General features: G+C 36.2%; 3 protein-coding genes across 4 annotated transcripts in view; all 3 read right to left on the bottom strand.

The window, feature by feature from the left end:
• Positions 1-2,602: 2,602 nt before the first annotated feature.
• Positions 2,603-8,058, bottom strand: LOC109165747 (phosphatidylinositol 4-phosphate 5-kinase 7). Its single transcript, XM_019314661.1, has 10 exons — positions 7,753-8,058; positions 6,820-6,885; positions 5,647-6,726; positions 5,345-5,512; positions 5,061-5,226; positions 4,503-4,613; positions 4,227-4,414; positions 3,553-3,710; positions 3,266-3,434; positions 2,603-3,046 (listed from the first exon to the last, which is right to left on the bottom strand). The coding sequence occupies exons 2-10, from the start codon at positions 6,834-6,836 to the stop codon at positions 2,767-2,769; spliced, it is 2,337 nt and encodes a 778-aa protein (XP_019170206.1). The 5' UTR covers positions 6,837-6,885; positions 7,753-8,058; the 3' UTR covers positions 2,603-2,766.
• A 2,996-nt stretch (positions 8,059-11,054) lies between these two features.
• Positions 11,055-25,744, bottom strand: part of LOC109165839 (RNA demethylase ALKBH5-like) — a 34,499-nt gene continuing 19,809 nt past the window's right edge. For both annotated transcript variants that reach the window (XM_019314791.1, XM_019314792.1), the window contains one exon: positions 11,055-11,266. The gene's annotated coding sequence lies outside the window, so the exon portion shown is untranslated. The remainder of the gene's footprint in view (positions 11,267-25,744) is intronic.
• LOC109165838 (RNA demethylase ALKBH5-like) lies at positions 11,057-13,401 on the bottom strand. Its single transcript, XM_019314789.1, has 6 exons — positions 13,242-13,401; positions 12,751-13,149; positions 12,582-12,667; positions 12,079-12,389; positions 11,769-11,840; positions 11,057-11,663 (listed from the first exon to the last, which is right to left on the bottom strand). The coding sequence occupies exons 1-6, from the start codon at positions 13,255-13,257 to the stop codon at positions 11,375-11,377; spliced, it is 1,173 nt and encodes a 390-aa protein (XP_019170334.1). The 5' UTR covers positions 13,258-13,401; the 3' UTR covers positions 11,057-11,374.

Genomic DNA, 25,744 nt, shown 5'->3' with positions numbered 1-25,744 from the left:
GATGATGTTTTGGGTGTTACTTGTATGATGGGTGTTGTCGTCATCTTGACGTTAGATTGTCTCGATTTCTCCATGATTTAAAAAATATCTGATTTTTTTTAGAGATTATGGAGTAAGGGCATTATTATTTGATGTTTTGTGTACTTTTGGACCCGTTGATCAATGAGATCTGATTTAATTAATGGATTTTATTTTGAAAGATTTTTTTTAAGATAAGGTAATTTATTTTTTCTTAATTCTTGTATATTTTTGTCAATTCTCTCTGATATGATGTTGTTAGGGTTTCTTCACCAGGGAGAAAGAAATGAAATTATATACATAGCCATTTTACTAATGTTTGGGTTTTTTGCCATTTTTGAAATTTTATTTTTTTGGTATAGATGACAAAGTTTGTTTGATGACACATAAAAGAAGGCGAAACGGACTAAAAAAGTAAAATAGACTAATTTGTTGAGAGGCCAACTAACAAAGAACTGTCTAGGCAACAAATTGCTTTGAGTAGGTAAGTATAGATAATTAACCTAAGTTTATTTGTTTGTGGTTTTTTGCCAATTAGGGTTAAAGGTACATACAAGTGATCTATACACCATAGTATATAGGTAGTACATCCACTGTCAAATAGTATAATAATGTGTACTGAAAACTAAAAATCCTAGAAGTTAATATGTTTTTAACCTTTTATATTTAAATAAATATATAAAAATGAAATTAGAGCTTTAATTATAAAGGAAAGAGTTTCATTAAAAAAAGTTTTCACCTTACGAAATTATTTATGTACATATATAGTCATTGGAATGCAGAATTCTAACAGACCAAAAACAACTTTTCACCTTTTAGTAATGTTTGGGTTTTTTGAATTCTTGACATTTTATTTTTTGATATACATTACAAAGTTTGTTTGATGGCTGTCATGGCACAGGAAAAAAAAAAAAAAAAAAAGACGAAACGAACTAAAAATTGAAATAGACTAAGTTGTTAAGAGGCCAACTAACACAGAATTGAACTCTCTAGATGATTGACAAATTAAACTGTGAGCCGGTGAGTATGACTAATCTATACGTTTATTTGTTTGTGGTTTTTGCCAACTAGGGTTAAAGGTACATACAAGTGATCTATACTCTATAGTATATAGGTAGTACATCCACTGTCAAATAGTATAATAATGTGTACTGAAAATTAAAAACTCTGGAAGTTAATATGTTTTTAACCTTTTATATTTAAATATATAAAAATGAAATTAGTATGGTTTTTGATGCAAATTAAAGTCATGTTACTATTGAACAAACCTGTCTCATGCACCTTACTTGGTTCGCAAAAATTGCAAGAAATATATTTTAGTTAAAAGTTACATGTCTCACCTTATTTTGTTCGTAAAAATTGTAAGAAGTATTTTAGTTAAAAGAAAAAATGTGGAAATATATAGTGAATTTGACTGAAGGGAATTGAAAATGTATAACGTTACGTTGGGTGCAGTTATGGAGATGGAATCCAAACACTGAAGTGGTGGTGAGGGATCTGACGGTCAGAGAGAGCAGCTTTAATGCTGGCCGGAGTTATTAATTGGTGAATGAATGGGTGATAGATAGATAGATGCTATTTACTTCCCTCTTTCTTAATTAACACTGCATGTGCTATTGTGCTGTGAATTTTAAACTGATCATGAATTTAATGCATGTTTTTGCTGTGGAGCATTTACTGTTTGCTTCTTCAAACGTAACTCATGTCAGTTACTCTCATCTTTACTTTTAATGAATAAAAGTAATGGAAAATGATAAAGTATATTTGCTTTTTCAGTGAAAATATTTTATCCTTTGAAATATTACTATTACTATTTGAATTACATTTAAATGAATGAATATTTAACTAATTATAGTGTTTCACGAAATCTGTATTGTTTTTTTGTGTATTTGCGGCAAGGACAGTCGCGTTGCCTAGATAATCCTTCGAGTCATCACACCACTCGCGCCGGCCTGAAAGAGAATGTTCATCCTATCTAGAGAGTCTCCAAGGATTGTAGTTCCCCTGCTCGTATTTTTCGCACACTTATTCCCTTCACGAAGCACATGCGGGCAATCTCTATTGTATTACTCCATGTCTCCATCAAGCTAAGTATGTAGTGAATGCCTCATCTCAACCTTGCACCATTTCCCCAACTCACATTGACAAATATTTGTCTGTTTTAACATAAACTTCTCATAATCACTACATGAATGTGTGCACTAAGTAAATTCTGCTTTGTGACCTTAATTAGCTGACAAAAGACTATAAAAAGGCACCCCAATCTAGATTACTCATATGTGACTGACTCAAACCAAGAAGACCAATAAACCGTGTTGGGAGTGGTTATTAAGTCAAACCTGACCAATTTGGTTGGAGATGTTCTCATGAAGTTTTTTTTTTTTAAATCACATTACTCAAAGATAAGCACAGTATAGAATGTACCAACTAAAAGAATCTGCACGCTTAGCCACAGTTGGATGCCAAATACAAAACGGTAGACACGTCCTGAAAGCTGGAGGCTGGAGCAGACTTGAATAAAACACCACGAAAGCTGAATCCTGAAATTGCAGATGAAATATATACAGTGCAACGTAGGCAATATGATGGTTAATTACCTGGTTGGATAATGAAGGGAAAATTCAACTGATAAAATGCATTTACAATGAATCTTTAAAATAGCTATACTGTCTATAATCTAGCGCTAAAACTCAACAGCAAAAGTATTGTTGGGTAGGATAACATATATCAGGGTAATGAACTTTCAAGCTAAGGTCTAGTAGGAAACACTTTCTCTAGAAAATTGATAAACCGTTTGGAATAGAGCTTGGGTTCCACGGCTGAAATTGACATGGGATCGATCTGCATGGATTTGTAAGCGTGCTCTAATTTCTTTTTCATGTTGTATTCCTGCAATATGTCGATTATGCCCATGTACAGAACAACATCGTACACCTCGAACAGTTCAACTTCAGCAGAATCAGTGACATCCTGCATAAGCTTGTGGGTTGCTTGAGCTGGCATGTTCACACCTAACTGCACCCTCAGCCTGAAAAAACCAAAAGTAAATCAGTTCTAACATAATTACTCAGTCTCTTAGTGTACTGGCAATCAGATCATGGAAGGCTAACAAATGAACCACATTAAGAGTCACTAATGGGCACCAAGGGTGGGTCGAGATAAGTTCAGTGACAAGCAAGTTTCGTTTAGAAGAAAAAAAATTCAAAAATAGCCTCTTAGAGCAAGGGCAAGGGGAAGCAAAAAATACCTTCCAGTGCCAGGTAAAAGGAGATCAACCTCTTTATCACCAACAGAGTAGGCTTTCAATGTATTTCCTCTTATGTGGGGACCAGGTTCATTGCTCACTGAGCTAGGCTCATGGGTTACTAAAAGCAAACCCCTTGGAGGGATTGAGATCTCGCCCTGAGAGGTCTCCCCTTGAAGAAGCAAAACCGAATAGTGTAGTAAGAACAGTTTAAGTAGAAGACCATAACTAAGAAAAAATTGAAGGTGACTGAACAAATAGGAAACATTGTTGTGGGAATGGATGTTTACCATCGCTTAGAGTAGTAGTAGTCTCTGGTTTGTGCACAGAATCAGGAGGCTCTAACAGTGCTGTCAGATGCTCAGGAGCTCTAAAGTGCAATCCCAATAGAAGACTATAATCAATTATTTTTTGTGATTCTAAGAACTGACAGTCGAGAGATAATTGCCTGCAGAAAAATTAAACGTTTTTGTTCATGACTAAAAGAGGCAATAATAAATTAATAGTATAATTTTCTCACACCTGCAGGATGAATCTTAAGAATTCATTACTTCTCAGCATTGCATAACCGTTCTAAGGCCGCTTTATATTCAATGGCAATTGCTTTATGAATTTTAGTTTCATAAATTTTCAGCTGTTAAACATGGAAATTGTCACCTATGGAGAAGCCTCTCCTTTTTTGGGTAACCAATACTAAAACTAGGATACCCAACTGGATGTCATTTCCACGCAAGCAGTGGCAGCAAACTTGCAAGATTTTGATGAATTTGCATAGACTGAAAGAGCAAAGCAGGCTTTCCTTTGATTTACTTACTACTTTAGAATGTTATCAAAATTGTAGCATATTAAATGCAGGATGTTAAACGTGTTTTTGATTTGGATTTTAGTGTATTAAATGAATTCACAGAATAGAAGATCAAGCATGTTACGTCCAAACACTTCCAAGAAAGGAAAATGAGATTACCTAAAAAGTATTTCACGTAATAATTTATCCATATGAAACTCATATGTCAAATCAAGATCCTTCAATGTAGTACCCTCGTCAATTTCATCTTTGTTTGTAAATCTTCCATGAGAAGAACCCTTTAAATCATACCGTCGATGTATATGCAGTTCAGTGCAAAACATATTTCCCATGACTACAAAGCGTACCTAACAACAAAATAAGTCAATAATGCATATTAGTTATGAGTAGAGGTCATGCCAACAAACAGAGCCAGGACTCAAGGATATTCCCTACCTTTTTTCCTCTCCTGAATGATATTCTGTGAAGCCCAAAAAATTTTGTTATGAGTGTGTTCTCATGGTCTTTTACATGTTTGTAGTAAGAAGGGAGCATTTTCAATAGAACCTACACATGTAATAAGAGAAAATCATAGTAAGAGTAGTAGTAGTCAATCAGGACAGATTGGTGCACTTTATTGCCAACAAGAAACATTTCTGAATGGTGTACAGGAATCTTATGTTGATCTTAAAAGTAATGATCATGGTACCAGAAATGCAGCACTTTTGACATACAGTATCATTTCTGTGAAAAAAATTGATGACTACCCATTAGCAACATCAAGGCTGCATGTGGTCCCATAAATGGAACCTATGGCCATGGTCCATACCATGCAAAGTTGTGATACCCACATATTGGAAGTATAATATTTTGAGTTCAAATTTCAAATTTAAAAGTTTCTCTGTTAAAGAAATTATAGAATCATGTCAAGACTAGACACATGAAACTGGTTAGGCATAACATGTGATAAGCAAAACATGGCCATAAAATTCTATAAACCTTATGTATTCATACCTTAAGCTCAGACTTTTTTAAAGTCTTGATGACAAATCTGTCGTCACGAGAAAGATAAAAGATACTGCCACTTTTTCCAGGAGATGAAAGCTCTCTCAAACCATCATCACCACAGATGGACATCATGTACTCTGCTGCATTTAACTTGAACAACTCCCTTAAATTCCTGGAGATTATATTTTAATCAGACTAATTATCAAGTATTGCATTTTGCATAAATGGATAATTTACAGGTATAAATGAAAGAACATTAATAACATATTAGTTCTTAAGATGTTAGACACCTGAAAACCATAGGGCAATAGTCCTTCCAATAGAAATCAATTGAATAGTGGGGAGGCGTAAATTGAGAGCCTTTTCTAGGAAAATACATCTTTATCCTAGCCTGCTCTCCAAAATCTGACAGTCTCACTTCCCGGATAGGAACAGGTGTGATCTTCCCCACAGAGTACCTGTAGACTTTAAAATTTAAATTTGAAGATAGTGATTTTTGCAATTGGACATAAATTTGTTGTTCTTGATATTTTTAGATAATGCATGGAAAAGAAAGGCCATCAAGTACACGAGTGGCAATTCAAATATTTACCGGATACCAAGCTGCAAATTAAGCATCAGGTAATAGCTCTTACGGCCTTTAAAAAAGTCAATGCATGAACTCCTCTTTACTTCTTTTGCATGAAACTTCCGCTTCTGTTTACTTTTGAGGGATAGTCTTGTCACAGTCCTAACCCTTTCTTTGATAAGGACTCCTTGCATGTATTCTCTTTCATAAGCCACGGTACTATTGTCCAACAAATCACTCTGACCATCTAGTGAATTGTTAGATAACATGGATGAGGCATCTTCTGGTAACATCTCCCTAGAGTCATCAATAATCCAGTCACCCACCAGTGATGCAGTCTTATGTGATATTCTCCCAGAACCTCTTCCAAAGCTATTTGAGATCTTCTCAGAAAGACTACGTTTCACTTCAGGTTTGTCTGACTCCTCTGTACTCACTATACTCACCGATGAACTATGAGATAGCATCCTCTTTATCTTGTCCTGATGCTTATCAATCTTACATTTGTCCAGAGAGGAAAGCTTGCTTCCAGCAGGATAAAAAGTTCCACATCCATCTTTTAGGCCTTTAGCCCAAGTTCCAAAAAAGTAACTCCCATCAGCAAACCTGTAACAGCCTGACCCATGTCTTAACCCATTCAACCAAAAACCATCCAAAAGATCTCCATTAGACCACTTCATACCACCTCTACCACACATTTTCCCATTTTGCCAATTCCCAATGTACAAGTTCCCATTACTCCATGCATATCTACCACTGCCTTCACGAACCCCTTCTCTCCAACAACCATCATAAACATCTGCATTGTGATACTGCTTTCTTCCAATACCATGCTGATTATTCATCCTCCAGGAACCTCTATATATAGAACCATCACGACCATTAAAGGTACCATACCCATGGAGGTAATTTCCAGAAAAGTCACCCTCATAAGTAGATCCTGATGACCAAATAATCCGTCCTTTCCCAGTCATTTTTCCTTCATCCCAATCACCATCATAAACACTTCCATCCGACCATATATATTTACCTTTTCCATGGGGAAGCATTCCCTCAATACTACCCACATAGAAATCTCCATTTGGGAAGACCTTCTCATCAGTCCTACAGATCAATAGAAGTGCCAGTTAACTGATGCAATGTAATTCTTACATGAAGTCATCCTTAAAGAAATTAAGAGGCTAACAGGTTTTATACCTTTCATTATTTTCCATGATGATCACACATCAAATACCCATGCCATAGCTGTTTCTGTACACCTCTCTGCAAGCCCATCAAACCATGTAAGCACTTTATAGAAGAATAACAGATATATTTTTGGACTCATAAAAGCACAAAACCCTGTGTGGCATCCTATCAGTGCTAGCATGTAAACTGTACGTCTTCTGCAAAAGTTTGACATAGGAAACCAAAGACTTATCCTATAGTTCTTTATGCTGTTTATAAAGTATCCTTAGAAGCTAGGAACAAATAAAGTATCTGCTCTCAATAACCACAATCCAGACATTTTAAGAGGCATTTTAAGTACCAAATAAGTATGAACTCTTCAGTTGATGTCATATAAAGCTGAAAATTCACTATGGATCTCGAAACCAATAAAACAAATTTTCATCAATCAGAATCCTAAAACAGAAAGAGATTGCTGCATTCATTTAATAACTAATCCAATCCTAGACTTAACAACACAAAACTCACTCCTATTAATTCCAAACTGAGTTTAGGTATCCTAAAACAATCAGAATCCTAAAACAGAAAGAGATTGCTGCATTCATTTAATAACGTAACTAATCCAATTCTAGACTTGAACAACACAAAACTCACCCCTATTAATTCCAAACTGAGTTTAGGTATCCAACTCGCATTCCAACAATGTCTTCTCTCACCCTCTCATCTTCACAACAACTTCTACACCCGGCCGAATCACACCACCGCCTTACAGCTTACTCCAACACTAAATCCGAATTAAAAGCGAAAACTCATCCATAAACTAACACAAATCCTCAGAACCAACAGTTACATCACTACAAAAACGAAAGCAATCACATATTTACACGCGACTAACAAAACAACAATTTAGCATAAGCATTCGTTTGATTCTCGACGAATACTGATCCAACCAACACAACTCACCTCCGAACTGCACACAGTCGATCTCAGTAGCGAACCGCAGATTCTCAGCTCCAGAGCATCACGAAGTTCAAGTCAGCTAACAGCGCCGATCCTCGAACCTCTTCAGCTTCCACAGGCTTCGAATTCGACACTATATAACTCTGCTTGGATCAAAACTACTGTAACAAATCCTCTCTCTCTCTCTACAATTATCAACTTCTCTTTCTCTCTCTCAAACCGAACTTTTGTAATCACGATACAGTAATATACCTGCTGAGCCTATGAGCCTATCCCGAATGAAAAAACGATGACTGCTCTCTTTCTATTCTGGGGCACTCATTAGTTTACAGTTCACGGAATGATCGAAAAGTCGAAACTAACCTGAGAAAAGGCTACTTGGGCTGTCACAGTGTAGCTCGGAGTAGACACGTGTCCGATGGGGGAACATTGGGCCCACACCTTTTCGGACCCAAAAGTGCGGTTAACATGTGTTTAATGGGCCAAGGTTCAGCAGCCCATTTTCCTGATATGATTTGTTTTGTTGTCTATTAAAAGCATCCGAATAATATATCAGTTTAAATCACTCAACTATTATTGATATTTTTATGTTTTGTTTTACAAGGAAAGCATGCAATGGTTAACTAAATCGTGAATTTTACCTTGTGATCTTAACTGATAAAAAATCATAACAATTATTGATATATTTACATTTCTTTTTAAACTATCAACTTGATCACAAGTTTTTTAAATAACAATTATTTCAACTTCGTCATAGCTTTATAATTCATCATTTCTGCATTATCATTGCTATCTCATATGTGTTGTCAAGTCATTATTGTCACATCATATATTTCAAATTATAATATTTTGATTTGTTGATATTTAATAAAATAACATTGATAATGTGACAATGACACTTGATATGGTAAAGATAACATGGCAAGATGTATGAAGAGGTGATGGAGTATATGGTATTATAATAATAACGTTGAATTGTTGAGGTGTTAAGAGAGCCTTCGGCTTGTAAAAGAGAGGGGTTGGGATAAGGTGGACGTGGAGTTGAACTGAGAGGAGGTGGTCAAAATCATTATAGGAGAACGACAGTCAAATCATGATTTGAATGTTATGGGATTGAGTGATGAATTTAATTGTGAGTTTGGGGAGGACTATGGTCATTCATGTATGGAGGGAAGGTGACATAAGTGCTCTGACAGACTCGCTAACCTTGGCCAAGTAGTAATTGGGGGACTACCATTCTAAATGAACCACCGGATTACTTTAGGGATTTCCTTCACCTTCGTGCAGACACGGGATGGGCTACGACCCGGAGAATAATTTAGCGGGGCCTTAGGCCGCTCAATTGTACCCAAAAAAAAAAAAAAAAAAAATGGTGGTAAGATTATAACTAAGTTAAAATTATCATGGAAGTAAAAATTGATAAAAGTGGTGATATTTTAGACATTTTTAATTGAAAATTGTATTTATGTTTATGTAAGATAGATTAGTAGTTTACGTAACTTATTATTTTTAGACAACAATATCATGTTGTGTATTATTATAAAAGTTTTTTTTTAATTATTAACACTTTTGAAGTATTTATATTTCAAAATAAAATAAAATAAAAAATGGGAGGGAAGTGGTGTACAATGTGGTTACTGAATAAACAGCTCAGATGATTTGGACAATTCACAATTGCACGTTGGAATCTTTTTCTTCTCTGAAATCGTGGATTTCGTCTCCCCAATTATGGCAAAAACGGAATATAAATAACTACAAAATCTTTTTTTATTTGTTTAGAAATGAAATTTTGATTAAAAAATAGAGAATATATTTGCTTGTAAATTTGGAAAGTAGAGAACATATAGTGAGCACTGAGCAATGAGTATTGGAGAATTATAAATTTGAAAAAAAAAAATTAAATTAGAATAGACGCAATTTTCCATTCAACTTTGTGAGCTAATTGATTGTATTTATATGCAAAATATAGTATGGGGTCAAATAAATAATTTAAAAAAAAGTTTAGGTGTAAACGTACCTCTTGAAAGTTACAAAGTGTATATAATATAATAATATATAAATGTGAACATAATAACACGTACACATTATATCATGTAAAAGTGTATTTGACAAATTACTGTATTTTGTAATTTTGTGTGGTTCACTTTTAGAGTTCACAAATTTTTTAGTTGTACTTTTTCATTTATTGATGTACTTTTATAGTTTTGTAAATACAATGCATTTTTAATGTTCTTACATGGGTATTTGCTTTCACATAAATTGACCCTAATATAGTATAATATCATGTATTATTTCTTTTTAGTGACTTTATTAATAATTTAACACTCGTCACATGTATAACAATTGAATTAGCTAACAATCTATCGTAGATTAACCCAATCGATAGTGATTAATTTAGAAATTTTATTCCATTTTAAAAAGTAAAATATAATGAATGTAATAAACAACAAAACGATATTTTCCTATTGATAAAGTGAAACATTCATAATGTATAAAAAAGATGAAACGGTCGTGCATTTATTGTTTTATACAACTCGATTTTAACGTTAACGAATATCATACTTAATGAAGGAAAATTAAGAATGTTCAATATCCGTAATCCCATTGATTTATCCGTATATTATGATGTCGATGCCACAACTAATCTTTACTTAATTATTTTTTATTGTTCGCATAACAGTAATCCAAAGTTGGAAATATAAGTAATCCCATTTATTTATGTAGGAAATCTAAAGTCTATGTGGCCCCATTTATTTATGCGGGTGTCTCAACTAATTTTTACTTAATTCTACTTTATTGTTCTCACTAGAAATTATATTGATATATTCATTCATTAGTAATTAGTTTGATATGCTATAATTGCTTGGAAGGTTATAACAATGATAATTTGAGGATAATCTCAACTAAATTGGTGAGAAATTATATTGATATATTCATTCATTAGTAATTAGTTTGATATGCTATAATTGCTTGGAAGGTTATAACAATTATAATTTGAGGGTAACCCCAACCAAAATGGTCGGATAATTAATTTGATAACTTCTCATTTTTATTGGCGTAATTTTACTTTTTTGTGATTTTTTACCAGGCCAAAGGTTATATTCGGGGTAATTTTGATTGATAAAACTTTTTGCCGACAGCTAACAACTTGCAGAACTATTCATATGGATTCTCACTTTCTGGCCTTCATGATATCAAAGATTCACAGACACATTATCAAGGAAGATTCCTGTGACAATGAGACAATGCAGCATGTTTTTGTTGGTCCAACAACAAACATAATAATCCTTGAGAAAAAACCAAACTGTACTAAAGGCTGCAACTTTATTCATTCATCCAAAACATAATATGGTCTTACTGGTTTTGAGTTTTGACTTTACCAGTCCAAAAATACATAAATGGTTTGGAAAAAAAAAAAAAAAAAAAAAAAAAAAAAAAAAAGATACTTTCTGAGACAAACACTGAGGAAGCAAAACCCAGATTTGCTCCATAGTATACACTTAACATAGAAAGCACACTGCACTAAAATATTCTTTCGGATGCTTGTATAGGGTAAAAATACACTAATGGTACAAGCAATTCATACACTAATGGTACAAGCGGAACAACTGATGATGGCTTATGACTATTTACCTCTTCTAGTACTCCTGTTCTTGCCTAAAGAACTCAAGCTCCCGAGGGGAGGGAATTCTTCGTTTCCAGTGAGAACGTTCCGGTTTGTTGTCTGTGCAGGTGGAGAATCGGGTTTATCATGCTTCATCTTCTTTTCATTCTCAGCAACACTTTGTTGAGTTGACGGTTGTCCAACTGGAGAACGATAGAGAACCAAAGGCTGAATTCTCAGAAGCTCGGGGTCGGGCTTGTAGTTGAAAGGCGATTTGCTTTCATCCATCTTCCTAAAAGTAACAGAGATTCTGCCACGAAAGAAAGAAAGATGAGTACTTTATATGCAAAAAGTGTAAGAGAAATGAGGAAATGATCTAGGAGCCGCGTTTTGTTAATGACATTCAATAATTTACCTTTTAGATGGAACACCCGGTACGCAATGCTTTGCAACATCAGCTCCATTACCTTGTAAAACAAGCACCGACCTGCACAACATTAATTCACAAGTTACTATGTATGAACACTAATGAAACCATTACACTTCACTAAGGAACAAAGTGGGAATTCAGAAAAGGAATGAATGAATCAATTTTAGCAAGAGATTTTTCTGCTGTTTATATCCACATTATTATAGGCTACTTCTGTGTTAATGATTTCCATGTTTTTCTTACTGTTAAACAACTATAGTACAAGAATTGGATAAAAAGAGATTGAACATCATACCCTTTTGGCAGAGGTATAGAGACAGGACCAGAAAATTCTCCGGGGCTAACTATCTTCAAACTCGATCCGAAAAGAATATTGCATTCTGACAAAAACGACACAGTGCAAAAAGGGCGAACAAAATCATGATGGTCAATATGAGAAGGAATGCAGTCACCCTCGTCATAGATGTTTACAATGCAGCTATTGGGGACACATGTTGGAGGCAAAACATGCCACCTGACCATCCTCTTAATCATCTGCTTGAACACAGCAGGCAATGGATCCACTTCTTCATCTCTTACTATTCCGGGAGGATTGCCATTTTTGTCCTATCACAAAAAATCATAATAATATATATGCAGAGTATAAGATCAGATAAAACTTTTCATCAAAAGAAACATAACTAAGAGATAGGAATAGCAAGTAATTTCACTACAGTATAGTTATAACAACAACCAAACCAAATTACAAAAGCAAAAAACACAGAAACTTCTCAACAAAAAATAAGTAATTTATTTTACCACTGCATAGTTGTAACAACAACCGAATTGAATCGTTGCACGCCCTTTGCCCCGCATCCACTTCTTTGGCTCAGAATAGGTTCGAGCTACAAAGAGTTAAACAACAAGTTAGTAATCATCAATACAAATTTCGATAATATCCAATTGATTATTAACATTGCTTATATACCTCTAAGTTGCCCTTTCTGACCCAATTGCTGATACTGGTAAACGCACTCAACAATCTTCATCTGTTCTTCCGCGTCGAAAATCCCAGTATGTAATTCAAGGCCTTGAACCACGTTTACCTTTCTCCCATCAACTCTCTCGTAGTGAACAAAATCTTTCTTCCGCTTCACTTGCGCGAATTTGGTTTGCTCTCTCTTCTCCTCCTCCGATAACCCCTTATCGTTAACCCTAGATGACGCCGGTGAATGTTTGCGATTAACCGGTGCCGGCGATGACGCATCGGAAACCATCTTTTTCAACCGATTCAAGTAGGTCGGTGCGATTCTTGGCGCATGCACCACCGTAGCTTTCTCCGACGCGGCTTCGTTTTCGCTAGAAAACGATATCTCACCGAATTGAACTACAAAAAAATTGTTAAACACAATCGGAAACCGAACGATGATGAAAGGACGAATAGCCATGAACGCATAAAAAAGAAGAATTTTCGCTTACTGTTTAGCTTGTCCATCGGTGCTCTGAAAGGAAACCTTCGATACGTACGGATGGAGAGTTCGAAAGTTTTGAGGTTGCAATCTCACCTGGTCGGAATTTATAGGAGAGAAGTTGACGTTAGCTTAAACCTGTTGAGAATAGAATTAGGAAGTTTGCTGGAGTTCGCGGGATTACGGCAATCTAGTGAAGATTGTACACGTCAGATTATATATTTTTTATTATTTATATTTATATTATTCTAAAACAAAAACTGGTGTCGTGCGGGTTTTGGGCTGGGCCCGTGCAACGTCCGAGTTAGGGCCTTCATATGGTCAAATTATTTTACAGGCCCAATATTTGAATTAAAAAATACATATTTAATATTAACATATATGTTGATTGTTGACTGGCCAAATTTTGGGTCAGGGCTCGTGCGGGTTGTGGGCTGGGCCAGTGCTAGGGTCGAGCTAGAACCTTCAAATGGTCAAATCAATTTTATTTTTATTTTTTTTGAAAGATAATCAATTTTACTTAATTGTTCTTTATGTCTGCATGATAGTAATTCAAAATCTAAAATATAAGTAATCTGTATTTATACATGAAATCTAAAATCTAAATAGTCCCATTAATTTATGTGTGATAATTTTTACTTAATTGTTCTTTATTGTACCATAAAAGTAATTCAAATTCTAAATTATAGGTAATATTATTTATTTATGCATGAAATCTAAAATTGAAGAGGTCCCATTAATTTATGTGTGTGTCGCGATTAATTATTTCTTAAGTGTTCTTTATTCTCCTCATTAAAAAGTGTATTGATGCATTCGACTATTCGTTAGTTTGATATATATGTTAATGTTGATTGTTGACTAGCCAAATTTTGAGCCAGGGCTCTTGCGGGTTGTGGGCTGGGCCAGTGCGATAAACGCACTCAACAATCTTTATTTGTTCTTTCGCCTCAAAAATCCCAGTATGTAATCCAAGGTCTTGAACTACGTTTATCTTTTTCTCATCTACTCTTTTGTAGTGAACAAAATCTTTCGTCCTCTTCACTTGGCCGAATTTGATCTGCTCTTTCTTCTCCTCCTCCGATAACCCATTATTGTTTACCCTAGATAGCGCCGGTGAATGTCTGCGATTTATCAACGACGACACATCGAAAACCATCTTTTTCAACCGATTCAAGCTAAGTATGTCGGTGCAATTCTTGGTGCATGCAACCCCGTTGCTTTCTCAGAGGAGTCTTTATCGCTAGGAAGCGATATACTGCCGAATTGAACTACAAAAAGTTTCAAAACAAATTGTTAACACGAAATCGAAAGCCAAACGATGAAAGGAAGAACAGCCATGAAAGCATAACCATGAATCTAAAGAAAGAACTCAGAGGATTTTCACTTACTCTTAAGCGTGTCCATCGGAGTTGTGATCGGAAACCTATGAAACAAATGCCGACCTTGCTGAGTTCGGAAATTGTGAGGAAGCAATCTCTCCTGGTCGGAACTTATAGGAGAGAAGTTGACGAAAGCTTAAACCCATTGGAGTGTTGGGAATAGAATTGGAAAGTTTGCTGGAGTAGATACGGCAATCTAGTACAATATTTATGACGTCAATTTATTTACTTTTATTATTTATAATATTATAAAACAAAAATTGTTGTCGTGCCGGTCGCGGGCTGGGCCCGTGCAAGTTACGAGCTTGGTCTAGACTACAAATTTCTAGGCCTATGTCATGTTAGGAACAATAGTTATGCTGTGCAACCAAATGTACCATGCACATGGTGCATACGGTTCAAAACGACGTCATTTTGATTAAAAACGACGTCGTTTTGATTAAAAACGCGCGTCCCACTTAAAAAAAAAAATTAGGTTCGACTCTCAACAATAGCATTATTGTGGATATATAGTTATGAAATTGTGGATATATAGTTATGAAATTGTGGTTATATAGTTATGAATTTATGGACATTTAGTTCATTCATTGTGGATATTTAGTTCAATCATATATTGTGGATATTTAGTTCATTCATTGTGGATTTTTACTTCATTTATTCATTCATTGTGGATTTTTACTTCATTCATTCACTGTGGATATATAGTTATGAAATTGTGGATATATAGTTATGAAATTGTGGTTATATAGTTATGAATTTATGGATATTTAGTTCATTCATTGTGGATATTTAGTTCAATCATATATTGTGGATATTTAGTTCATTCATTGTGGATTTTTACTTCATTCATTCATTCATTGTGGATTTTTACTTTATTCATTCATTCATTGTGAATTTTTACTTCATTCATTCACTGTGGATATATAGTTATGAAATTGTGGTTATATAGTTATGAATTTCTGGATATATAAAAATGCTATTGCCGGGAATCGAACCTGATTTCTTCTTTAAGTGGGAGGCGCGTTTTTTTAACCAAAACGGCGCCGTTTTGCAACCGTATGCACTTTGCAACGTGCGTTCGGTTGCACAGCATAATTTGCGTGTTAGGAATTAGGATTACTTCGATTGTAGGGTATTAATTGAAAAAAATCTATTTATATAATTATATAATTAAATTTTAGTTTTTAATATATAATTATAATTTATTTACTTTATATTTAATACTAATATAGTTTACCTCATTACTTGTAATATTTTTATTTTATAATTATAAAATTTATAAAATATATACTTTATATAATAAATAGATTTAATATTAATATTTATATAAACAGTAAATAATTTAAAATATTAAAAAAAATAAAAGACTAATCTTTCTCTCACACTTATTTTTAACAACGTCTTCAATGTTTAGAAAATAAATTAGAAGCCAGAGAAAGGCTCCCCTAATAAGTTCTATTTAAATCTTGTCATATGTTTAGGATTATCTACAAGAACATAACAATGATATAAAATCAAAACAAAGAAATGTAATGTAATTATAGAGTATTTTAGTACCATTCAAAAAAAAAAAAAAAATAGAGTAAGTACTAGCGGTGACCAAATTTTTGGGTTGGACTAGCCCATGTTATGAGTTGGATGCGCGTCAGTTCCAAGCTAGTGCAATTTATATCGTGGATCAGGGCGTGCATTGCATTGTACACCGTGGTGCAAAACGACGTCATTTTAAAATTATTATTTTTAAAAAAATTTCGTTTTCTTGTATTGGTTGTTAATTTTTTTAAAAAGAATTCATGTTTCAAAAATGTACATAATTATGTATATTGTTGAGTACTAATGGGGACCAAATTTTGGGCCAGAACTCGTGAGATGCTGGGAGTCTGGGACATTCATATGGTCAAATCAATTTATATAATCTCTGTCTTGTGTTCAAAAATAATTAACAATTCTATTTATATATTTCAATAATATTCAATTGAATAATACCTAATACGGAGTATAATTTTAATAAAATTTACAGTGTTAATCAACACCGTACTTCTTACCTACACTAGGTATAACAAAAAATACATTGCATATTGGAGGCTTGGAACACTACTCATAAAATACCATAAATGACCAGTTATTCAAATACGGTACAAAACTGTTTATAAAAGAATACATATGTTATCCAAACAGTAAGGGTACAAGTTGAAGTGCTTATGATCAGGGGCGGACCTACAATGGGGGCAGTGGGGGCAGCTGCCCCCACTCACCCCACCCCCACCCCCTATATAACTCTTGTATGTATATATGTATGTATATATAGTACAAGGTTTTAGTATAAGTAGAAGAAAAACAGCTAATATTAACAAAAGAAGCACTAGCGTAGGTGGTATGACGGGCGCCTTAGTTTCAGGATGGTCTGGGGTTCGATTCCTATTAATGGCTTAAACGTATATTATGTGGTAATTTTAATAATAGTGGCTTCAACATAATTAGACTCTCTTAAAATATATGTATATAGTTTTATATTAATAATAAGATAATGTGTTTTCTATTAATAATAAGATGTGTAATTTATAATGTGTTTTCTATTAGAATTATTTTATCAAATTAATTATGTTTTATATTTTGTTATAAATAATTTTTCGCTGGCTACCTTTAGATGTGTAATTTATAATATGTATTCTATTAATAATAAAATGTGTAATTTATAATGTATTTTCTATTAGAATTATTTTATCAAATTAATTATATTTCATATTTCGTTATAAATATTTTTTTTTTCGCTCATATCTAACAATATTTATGGCTAATTTCTTAACTATTTCATTTTTTTAAGCTATTCCTTTTATTTTAATATTTCGCCCCCACTGAACAAAATTTCTGGGTCCGCCACTGCTTATGATGGCCAATATAATGACTATATGATTAGTACTTTTGTTCTTGCTTGAAGAACTGAAGCTTTCAAGAGGAGAGGGAATTCTTCATTTGCAGCGATAATGTTTTGGTACGTTGCATGTGCATGAGAAGAATAATGGAGTTTATCATGCTTGACTACCTTTTCATTCTTGCCAACTCTTTGTGGAGTTGATGATTCTTTAAATTGAAGGGGACGAAGAACAATAGATTGAATTCTCATAAGATCTGGGTCAGGTTTGTAGTTGTAAGGCAATTTGCTTTCATCCATCCTTCTAAAAGTAATGGATAGGGGTGTGCAAATTTCGGAGAAATTTCGGTTAACCGACCGAACCGACGAAATTCGGTTAACCGTTTTCGAACCGAAATATTTTGGTTCGGTTAATGGTTAAAGGTTTTTCTAAAATTCGGTTAACGGTTAATTCGGTTCGAAATTGTCGGTTAACCGAATTAACCGAACGGTTAACCGAATTTTGGAATATATATATATATAATATAATATATTAAATATTAAATATATAATTACTAAAATCATAAATAGTCAAAATGTCAAATAGAATAAATAATAATCTGAATTTATTATGATATGTATTTTATTTTAATTGGAATTATTATTTTAGGAATTATTTTATGGATTTTAAATTTTAGGGTTAAAAATTTCGGTTAATCGGTTAACCGACCGATTAACCGAAAAAAAGTTTGGTTCGATCAATTCGGTAGAGTAAATTTCGGTTCAGTTAATGGTTAAAGCAAAAAAAAAATCGGTTAATTCGGTTCGGTTAAAACGGTTCGATTAACCGAACGGTTAACCGAATGAACACCCCTAGTAATGGAGATTCTGCAATAAGAGAAGTAAGAAAAAAGATTAGTAACTCATAGGCAAAAGAATATAAGAAGAATGATGAAGTGATCTTAATTTATTAATGGGATCCAATGATTTACCTTTTAGATGGAACACGAGGTACGCAATGCTTTGCAACATCAGCTCCATTCCCTTGTAAAACAAGCACCGATCTGCATTATAGTCATTCCAAAGTTATAAGCGACTTCTATTTTCATAATTTCTACATATTTTCATTACGAATTAGATTAAAAAAAAAAAGGATATTGAATAACATACATACCCGACTGGTAAAGGTACCGAGATTGGACCGAAAAATTCTCCAATGCCATGATTAAGAATCTTCAAACTCGATCCAAAAACAATGTTGCATTCCGACAAAAACGACACGGAACAAAACGTTCGAATAAAGTCGTGATGGCCGATATGAGGAGGAATGCAGTCACCCTCATTGTAAATGTTGACAATGCAGCTATTAGGGATGCCATTTTTGTCCTATATATCACAAAACCATAATAGATAAGCTTCTAAAAAAAGTAGGTAATAAGGAATATGAATATAACAAGTTAAGTAATAATTTTACCACTGCATAATTGTAACTACCAAATTGAATAATTGTACGCCCATTGCGCCCCATCCACTTCTTTGGTTCATAAGAACAAATTGCACTTTTGGTCCTGTGAGTATTAGGGTACTGACAATTTGAGTACGTGACTTTCAAAACTCTCAATTTAAACCTTTAACTATGCAATTTTTGGCACATTTGGTCCTCCAGGCCAAATTGCCGACCAATTTTGGCCGGAAAAAGATTTAATGTTTTGAATTAATTTCTGATGAGGGTAAAAATGCCATTTCACTCTCTTCTTCTTCATTCACCCCTTCTTCTTCGTTTTTCTTCTTAAATTGGGAACAAAGACACATTCTCTCTTCTGCTTCTCCTTGGATCAAGAAGCACTGAGCTCTGTTACTGTGAAGAACGATTCTCTCTTTTCTCAGTTTCAATGGACACAAATCCAGAGCTTTCTTGTAAATTGCTACCGCTTTTGCAACTTTCCCTGCCCAGAATTTCTGGTTCCCTTCTTTCTTCAGCATGGAAACCATTACTCTCCTCTGCTTTAATTCCTTTTCAGATATTAATTCGTCTCGTTTTCTTCTTCCCACCTTCAAGTCCTCCCCAGATGGAGCTCAGTTGTGTCAGGAATTCTTGGTTGCAGATCAGATTGATTGATCTTTTCTTTCTGCAAATTCAGAGGAGTTCATAGTGTAGGAGCCAATGATGGGAGCTGCATAGTATGGGATGGACATATTATTGCAGTTTCTGTCATTGATGATGAGCTTAGCCATGCAAGGGAAGAGCCCAAGGGCCGGGAACTCGGGGTCATCAGGCTTAGCCACAGCAATTCTCCAGACACCAGTTAGGATGATCAGAAGCTCTTTGTCATCTCTAAGAGGCAATTCTCTGAAGCATTTGGCTATTCTGGATCTTCTTGCAGATGGATCTGGTTGAGCCATGGTGTAGAAGAAACACCCAGGATTATTACTATTGTTGTTGTAGTTTTTGCATGTCTTTTGGGCTGTTTGGATCATATCTTTAAGCAGTGGTGATATGATTGGGGCTGTTGTTGAAGCTTTGGGACAAAGTTAAAAAAGATGTGTTTTTTTGTGAACAAAGTGCTCTCACTGCAACTCTCTGCTCAACCCAGCTCATCTTCCCTCTCACATCAACGCCAATTGATTACGCGGCAAATAAATCTTTGTTCTTCACTCCCAATTTAAGAAGAAGAAGAACGAAGAAGAAGGGGTGAATGAAGAAGAAGACAGTGAAATGACATTTCTACCCTCATCAGAAATTAATTCGAAACATTAAATCTTTTTCCGGCCAAAATTGGCCGGCAATTTGGCCCGGAGGACCAAATGTGCCAAAAATTGCATAGTTAAAGGTTTAAATTGAGAGTTTTGAAAGTCACGTACTCAAATTGTCAGTACCCTAATACTCACAGGACCAAAAGTGCAATTTGTTCGGTTCATAATATGTTCTTGCTGTAAATTAAAGAGTTAAACACACTAAGTAAGATATAATCATTGATACCCATTTTCATAATATCTAATTGACTATTAACATTGCTTATATATATACCTTTAAGCTGTCCTTTCCGACCCAATTGTTGATACTTGTATACGCATTCAACAATCTTATCTGTTCGTCTGCGTCGAAAATCCCAGTATGTAATTCAACACCTTCAACCACGTTCATCTCTTTCCCATCCACTCTTTCGTAGTGAACAAAATCCTTCTTACTCTTCACTTGCGCGAATCTCATATGTTCTATCTTCTCCTCATCCGTGAGCGTCAGTGCCAATTTGCGATTTACCGGTGCCGACGACGATGCATCGGAAACCAACTTTTTCAACGGATTCCGGTAGGTAGGTGCAACTATGGGTGCATGTAGCATAGTAGCTTTCTCATATATATGGACAAGAAAACGATATCTCACCGAATTGAACTACAAAATTTTTTTTAAAAAAATAATAATAAAATGTTAACACACACTCGGAAGTCATGCGATGAAAGGAAAAATAACCATGAATCTGAATAAGGATATTAAAATTTAAATAGCAGGGTCAGAGAGTGACTAATGCTACCCTTGAAATGCAGAAATAGAATAATAAAACTTGGAAATTTTATTAATAAAAATCTGTATTTATAGGCTTATTACATGATTATTATACAAATTAAAAGTCTGTATCTATAGGCTTATATATTATGAGTGAAAAACAGATTAACATAAATAGCCATAAAAGCATAACTATGAATCTGAATTAATAAGGATATTAAAATTTAAATATGGATGTTGTATTGCAAGTTAGTTTGCAGGCCTTTAGCTCGTGAAGAACAGTAAGAACGAGAATAAGAGTAGAAAGATGAGGGAGAAAAGGAGGATAGATCCATTCATCATCATCCATCATAGTACAATGATATATATACAAGATACACTAAAGGCATACAATAATGAAGGATAATTACATCCGTTACAGACGTTACAAAGCTACTATATTAATGTCCACCATAAGTTTTATTTATAACACTCCCCCTTGGACATTATTTGATCATGATCTTGCCTCATTAAAAACTTTCTAGGAAAACCCTGTGGGAAAAACCTAGACAAGAAAAGAGTACAATAGAAAATATATTCATGCCTCATTAAAAACTTCACTAGGAAAACCACGTGGGAAAAACCTAGTTGAAGAAAAGAGTACATGATATATATAAAAACATATATTGTATTTGGTCGCCTCATTAAAAACCTTAACTTAAGAAAACCCTGTGGGAAAAACTTAGTTAAGGGAAAAAGAGTACAACCATAAGCCTTCAGGGCGCAAACCGCATAATCTTCAGGATTTTGGGGTTTGTCCATTTAAGCAATTATTTTGCAACTTTTCCTCATTGTCATTACTATATCATACTCATGCCTTGTTAAAAACCACACTAGAAAACCCAATGGGAGAAAACTAGTGAGGAAAAAAGTACATGATATTTATGTATTTATGTGTTGCAAATAGTGCGCAATTGTTAGTCTTTTATGACTTAATCTTCAGGATTTTACGTTCAATGTTCAATCTTCCGGATTGATTCGAGTAAATGTACTTCCAGTCTCCCCCTGAAGATAACAATCTTCAAGTTCTACATATATTTCAAATTTTGAAGAGATGGATTGGACAAATCTTCTGGATTGTCACTTAGAGTAGTGTACAATAATCTTATGGCTCTTCTAGAGCTAATATAACATTTGTGCAACACAAGTGTTATTGTCCTCATTTTGAACATTTAGGGAAATTCATTGTATAACCAGTTTGGACTTGGCATTGCGGGGATCAAACAAAACAGCCAGTACCCAAGTAGCCTATTAAAACCGTATCATGGTTTCTTACATAAATGTCATGTCTTTGTATCTCGAAGATACCGGAGGATATGTTAATCATTATTCAAGTACTTCATTTGTAGGGGGAGCACTAGATTTTGCTAGCAATTTTATCGCAAATATGTTGCGGTTATGGAACTTCTGGTTCTATAATGGTGCTCCAATGATAATGAAGTAAGGGACTTCGAGTCCAAAAAGGTTCCTTATCTACTTCAAGAGATTATTAGGCAACCTTTAGTTTGATAAAAACATGACACTTATATGCATATAGACATATGAAAAAGCATTTTTAGATGTAGGCTGACTGGTGTATATAAAAAAAACTGTAAAGAAAAACTCGATCTTCAAGTCGAGATAATACTTATAGCTTTCACAAGCTTTTTGTTTCAAAAGTCTCAGTCTTTAAACATGAACTGACATCATCAAGCTCTTTATATCTTTCATTGATGTTTACACCATCAATCTTGACTGAGATAATAAATAATAAATAAGTTCATTATCAACCCTTTATCGAGCACACAATGGTACATATTATTCCTTCAATGAGGATATTAACTCCATTCGCAACCCTTTAAAGAGTAGATAATGACACATAATAATACTTAAAAATGAGAATTATGAATCCATCAGGGATTTCTCAAGATAAATTTAACTGCATATCTAAATTTATTATTCTGCCAATTGTATTATGTAGCGGAACTTAATGCCATTTACCGTGGGAGATTATATTTGATTAAAATCAATTAAGGGTCTCTGCGTGAACCCATAGGCTACAAACTCGCTTTATCACCTCATTATTCTTATTTCTCTTTCATGCACACACCCATTTGTAACCTTCAGGGTTAACACTCAAATGGTGTATTGTTATAAAGAGAATTTATTCATTTTAGCGAGTCGAGCTATGCCTTAATTGCTCCTTTATATATTAAATAGTCATGGCACTTCTGGTGCTTAACTCTGGATCCAGATTATATAACGAGCAATTTGTAATGGCAATTGTGTTGTCGACAACTATAACCTTTTTTGTAAAACTCCCATATTTGTAAAAGTAATGGCAATTTCTAAAACAACCAGATTCTAAACATTTCCCAAAGATATTTTGATCTGGTCGTTCCGCATCCCTAGTATTACGTTTGTTTGGTGCACCTATAAGTCTTACCAGGGTTTTTCGTCATCTGGACGAACGTCTGCAGGACATAATTATTCAAACTATTTTAAGAGTGACAATATTTCTTTACTAGATCTAGTATTATGATTCATATCTCTTTCACCGATAGGTCTCCTACACTTCTGGTGTCAAGGAGTATCGATAGATATGTGGTAGGGAATATCCCGACCGACACAGCTTCACCACGACCGGGATGCCTTTGTCCTTTTGTCTATGTCTTTGCAGGTAACAGGTCGGGCTCCTTGAGGAGAACCCGGTCGGGGTCCGACCGGGAGTTGCCCGAGCGATGCTATGAACCCCGAGCGGTGGTCCTTAGGCGAGAGAGCTGGCTAAAGACACGTGGCGGCTTTCTACGACGACAGGCAGGGCACCCGGGAGGGGGACACGTGGTGGCTACGTGGAAGACATGCCGAGCAGCTGGGATCTTGTCTCCGGCACAGCGGCTATAAATGCCCACAGTAGCTACAGTGTAGAGGACTTTTGGACGATCGATAGGTTGTAACTAGAGACTCCCGACCGCAGTCAGTCGGTACTCAGGACAACCAAGTAGATTGTACTTAGGAACTCTACCTTGATCAATAAAGAATTACTTGCTTTACTTGGTCTTGTGTTATTTATATTGCTTACGTAGAATTAGCAGTATCATTTTGGCGCCGTCTGTGGGGAGCCGTGCAACAAGCCAACGTCTTGACGAGCACCCGGTCCCTTTTCCAACATGTATCCGTGGGCACACAACAACTTCGCCGACGACCAGGCGGATGCGGCGAGCTCCTCCGACCACTATGCTACCCAACAGCAGGGTCAGACGATGGACCTCAACCTCAATCTCTCACCGCCACATCCGTCAAATGCATACCCGGCCGCCCAGCAGCCGGTGAATTATATACAACCGGGATACCCACCACCCGGTCTGCCATACCAGCAGCAGCCGATGATGTATCCCGCCCAGTACCCGTATCCGGTTCCACCTCCACCATACGGGTTTTGGCCAGGCCAACCGATGTGCTACACTTCCCCGGTTGGCTATCCACCATATACGCCTGCCTACACAGCTCCAGCCGCCGCCCCTCCAGTACAGCCGACCGCACAAGTAGAGCCGCAGCGTCAGTCCACTTCCCGAGCTCGACGCTCGGCTCATTCGCGGTTGGGGTCGGGGGGTGCTGACGCGATGGAGGCACCAGTTCAGGCCGTTCAAGCGGAGGACCCAGAAGAGGTTGCCCGAGCGGTAGCTTTCGATCGTCTCCGACCAGAGATGCGCCAGCGTCTGGGACCCCAGGACCCGAACCCCAGGCAAGAGGACGAACAAATGCGGGAAGCTAGCCACGAGGCCTCGTCCGGGTACAGCGGGTCGAGATCACATCGACGTCGACGCGCTCGGGATACAGCCCAAGCCGCCCAGAACGCCGAGCTCAACGAAACCCGAGGGTTGCTCTACAACCTCCAGGCGGAAGTTGCGCAGCTAAGGAATGCATATCCTGCAGCACCCCCGGCCGACCGATCGACCCTCCACCAGACGCCTTTCACAGCAGCGGTAATGGCTCAGCCTTACCCGCTCGACTTAAAGGTCTCGGGAGAGAAGAGCTACGACGGTCGGACAGATCCTGAGGCTCACGTGAACGATTTTTTCAGCAACATGATGCTGAAGGGCGTTTCAGACGCCGTGATGTGCAGGGCCTTCTACTCAACCCTCACCGGTCGGGCAGCAGAGTGGTTCCGCACCTTGCCCCCGGGGTCGATCGACAAATTTGAGACCCTGGCGATCAAGTTTGTACGGAAGTTCATTACTTCCAAAGTGGTGAGGAAGTCTTACATGTACCTCGAGAAGGCCAAGCAGCTCGAAGGGGAAAGCTTGACCGACTTCCTCATCAAGTGGAAAGCAGCGGTCGGGGAGGTCGAACCTATGGATGATGCAACCGCCACCCACATGCTTCACATCTCCCTCCGGGCGGGGTATCTATACCAGGATTTCATCCTTCATCCCCCGACCACATACGAGGAGGCCCTCCGAAGGGTCACGGATTACGCCAATGCTGGTGAGGCGAATGCCGTGAAACGTTCACAAGAGGTCGGCTCTTCTTCCCGTAAACCGGCCGGCCGGGCGGAGCATCGGTCGGGAGATGATCATCCCCGATCCCGCACCAGGCCTGGCGAGTTTACGGCCTTAAACCGATCCGCCGCGGAGGCTATGCAGTACGCCCAATCTTGCAACCTCATCAAACTCCCCCATCCCGATCGAGACGGCCCTGATAAGAGTAAGCACTGTGCTTACCACCGATGCGCCGGGCATGATACCGAGGAGTGTACC

This window comes from Ipomoea nil, unplaced genomic scaffold, assembly GCF_001879475.1.
Source record: "Ipomoea nil cultivar Tokyo-kokei standard unplaced genomic scaffold, Asagao_1.1 scaffold3069, whole genome shotgun sequence".
Taxonomy (NCBI): Eukaryota; Viridiplantae; Streptophyta; class Magnoliopsida; order Solanales; family Convolvulaceae; genus Ipomoea; species Ipomoea nil.
This window is presented reverse-complemented; position numbering and strand designations above follow the sequence as displayed.

What these genes read in the sequence shown, in the direction of transcription:
- LOC109165747 (XM_019314661.1), bottom strand. An exon ending in AATTTGCAGCTTGGTATCCG is followed by an intron (nt 5,513 to 5,646) that starts GTAAATATTTGA and finishes TAAAGTCTACAG; the next exon opens with GTACTCTGTGGGGAAGATCA. An exon ending in TATTGCCCTATGGTTTTCAG is followed by an intron (nt 5,227 to 5,344) that starts GTGTCTAACATC and finishes TATAATCTCCAG; the next exon opens with GAATTTAAGGGAGTTGTTCA.
- LOC109165838 (XM_019314789.1), bottom strand. An exon ending in TCAGAAAGGGCAACTTAGAG is followed by an intron (nt 12,668 to 12,750) that starts GTATATAAGCAA and finishes AACTCTTTGTAG; the next exon opens with CTCGAACCTATTCTGAGCCA. An exon ending in GTTGTTACAACTATGCAGTG is followed by an intron (nt 12,390 to 12,581) that starts GTAAAATAAATT and finishes TTTTTGTGATAG; the next exon opens with GACAAAAATGGCAATCCTCC.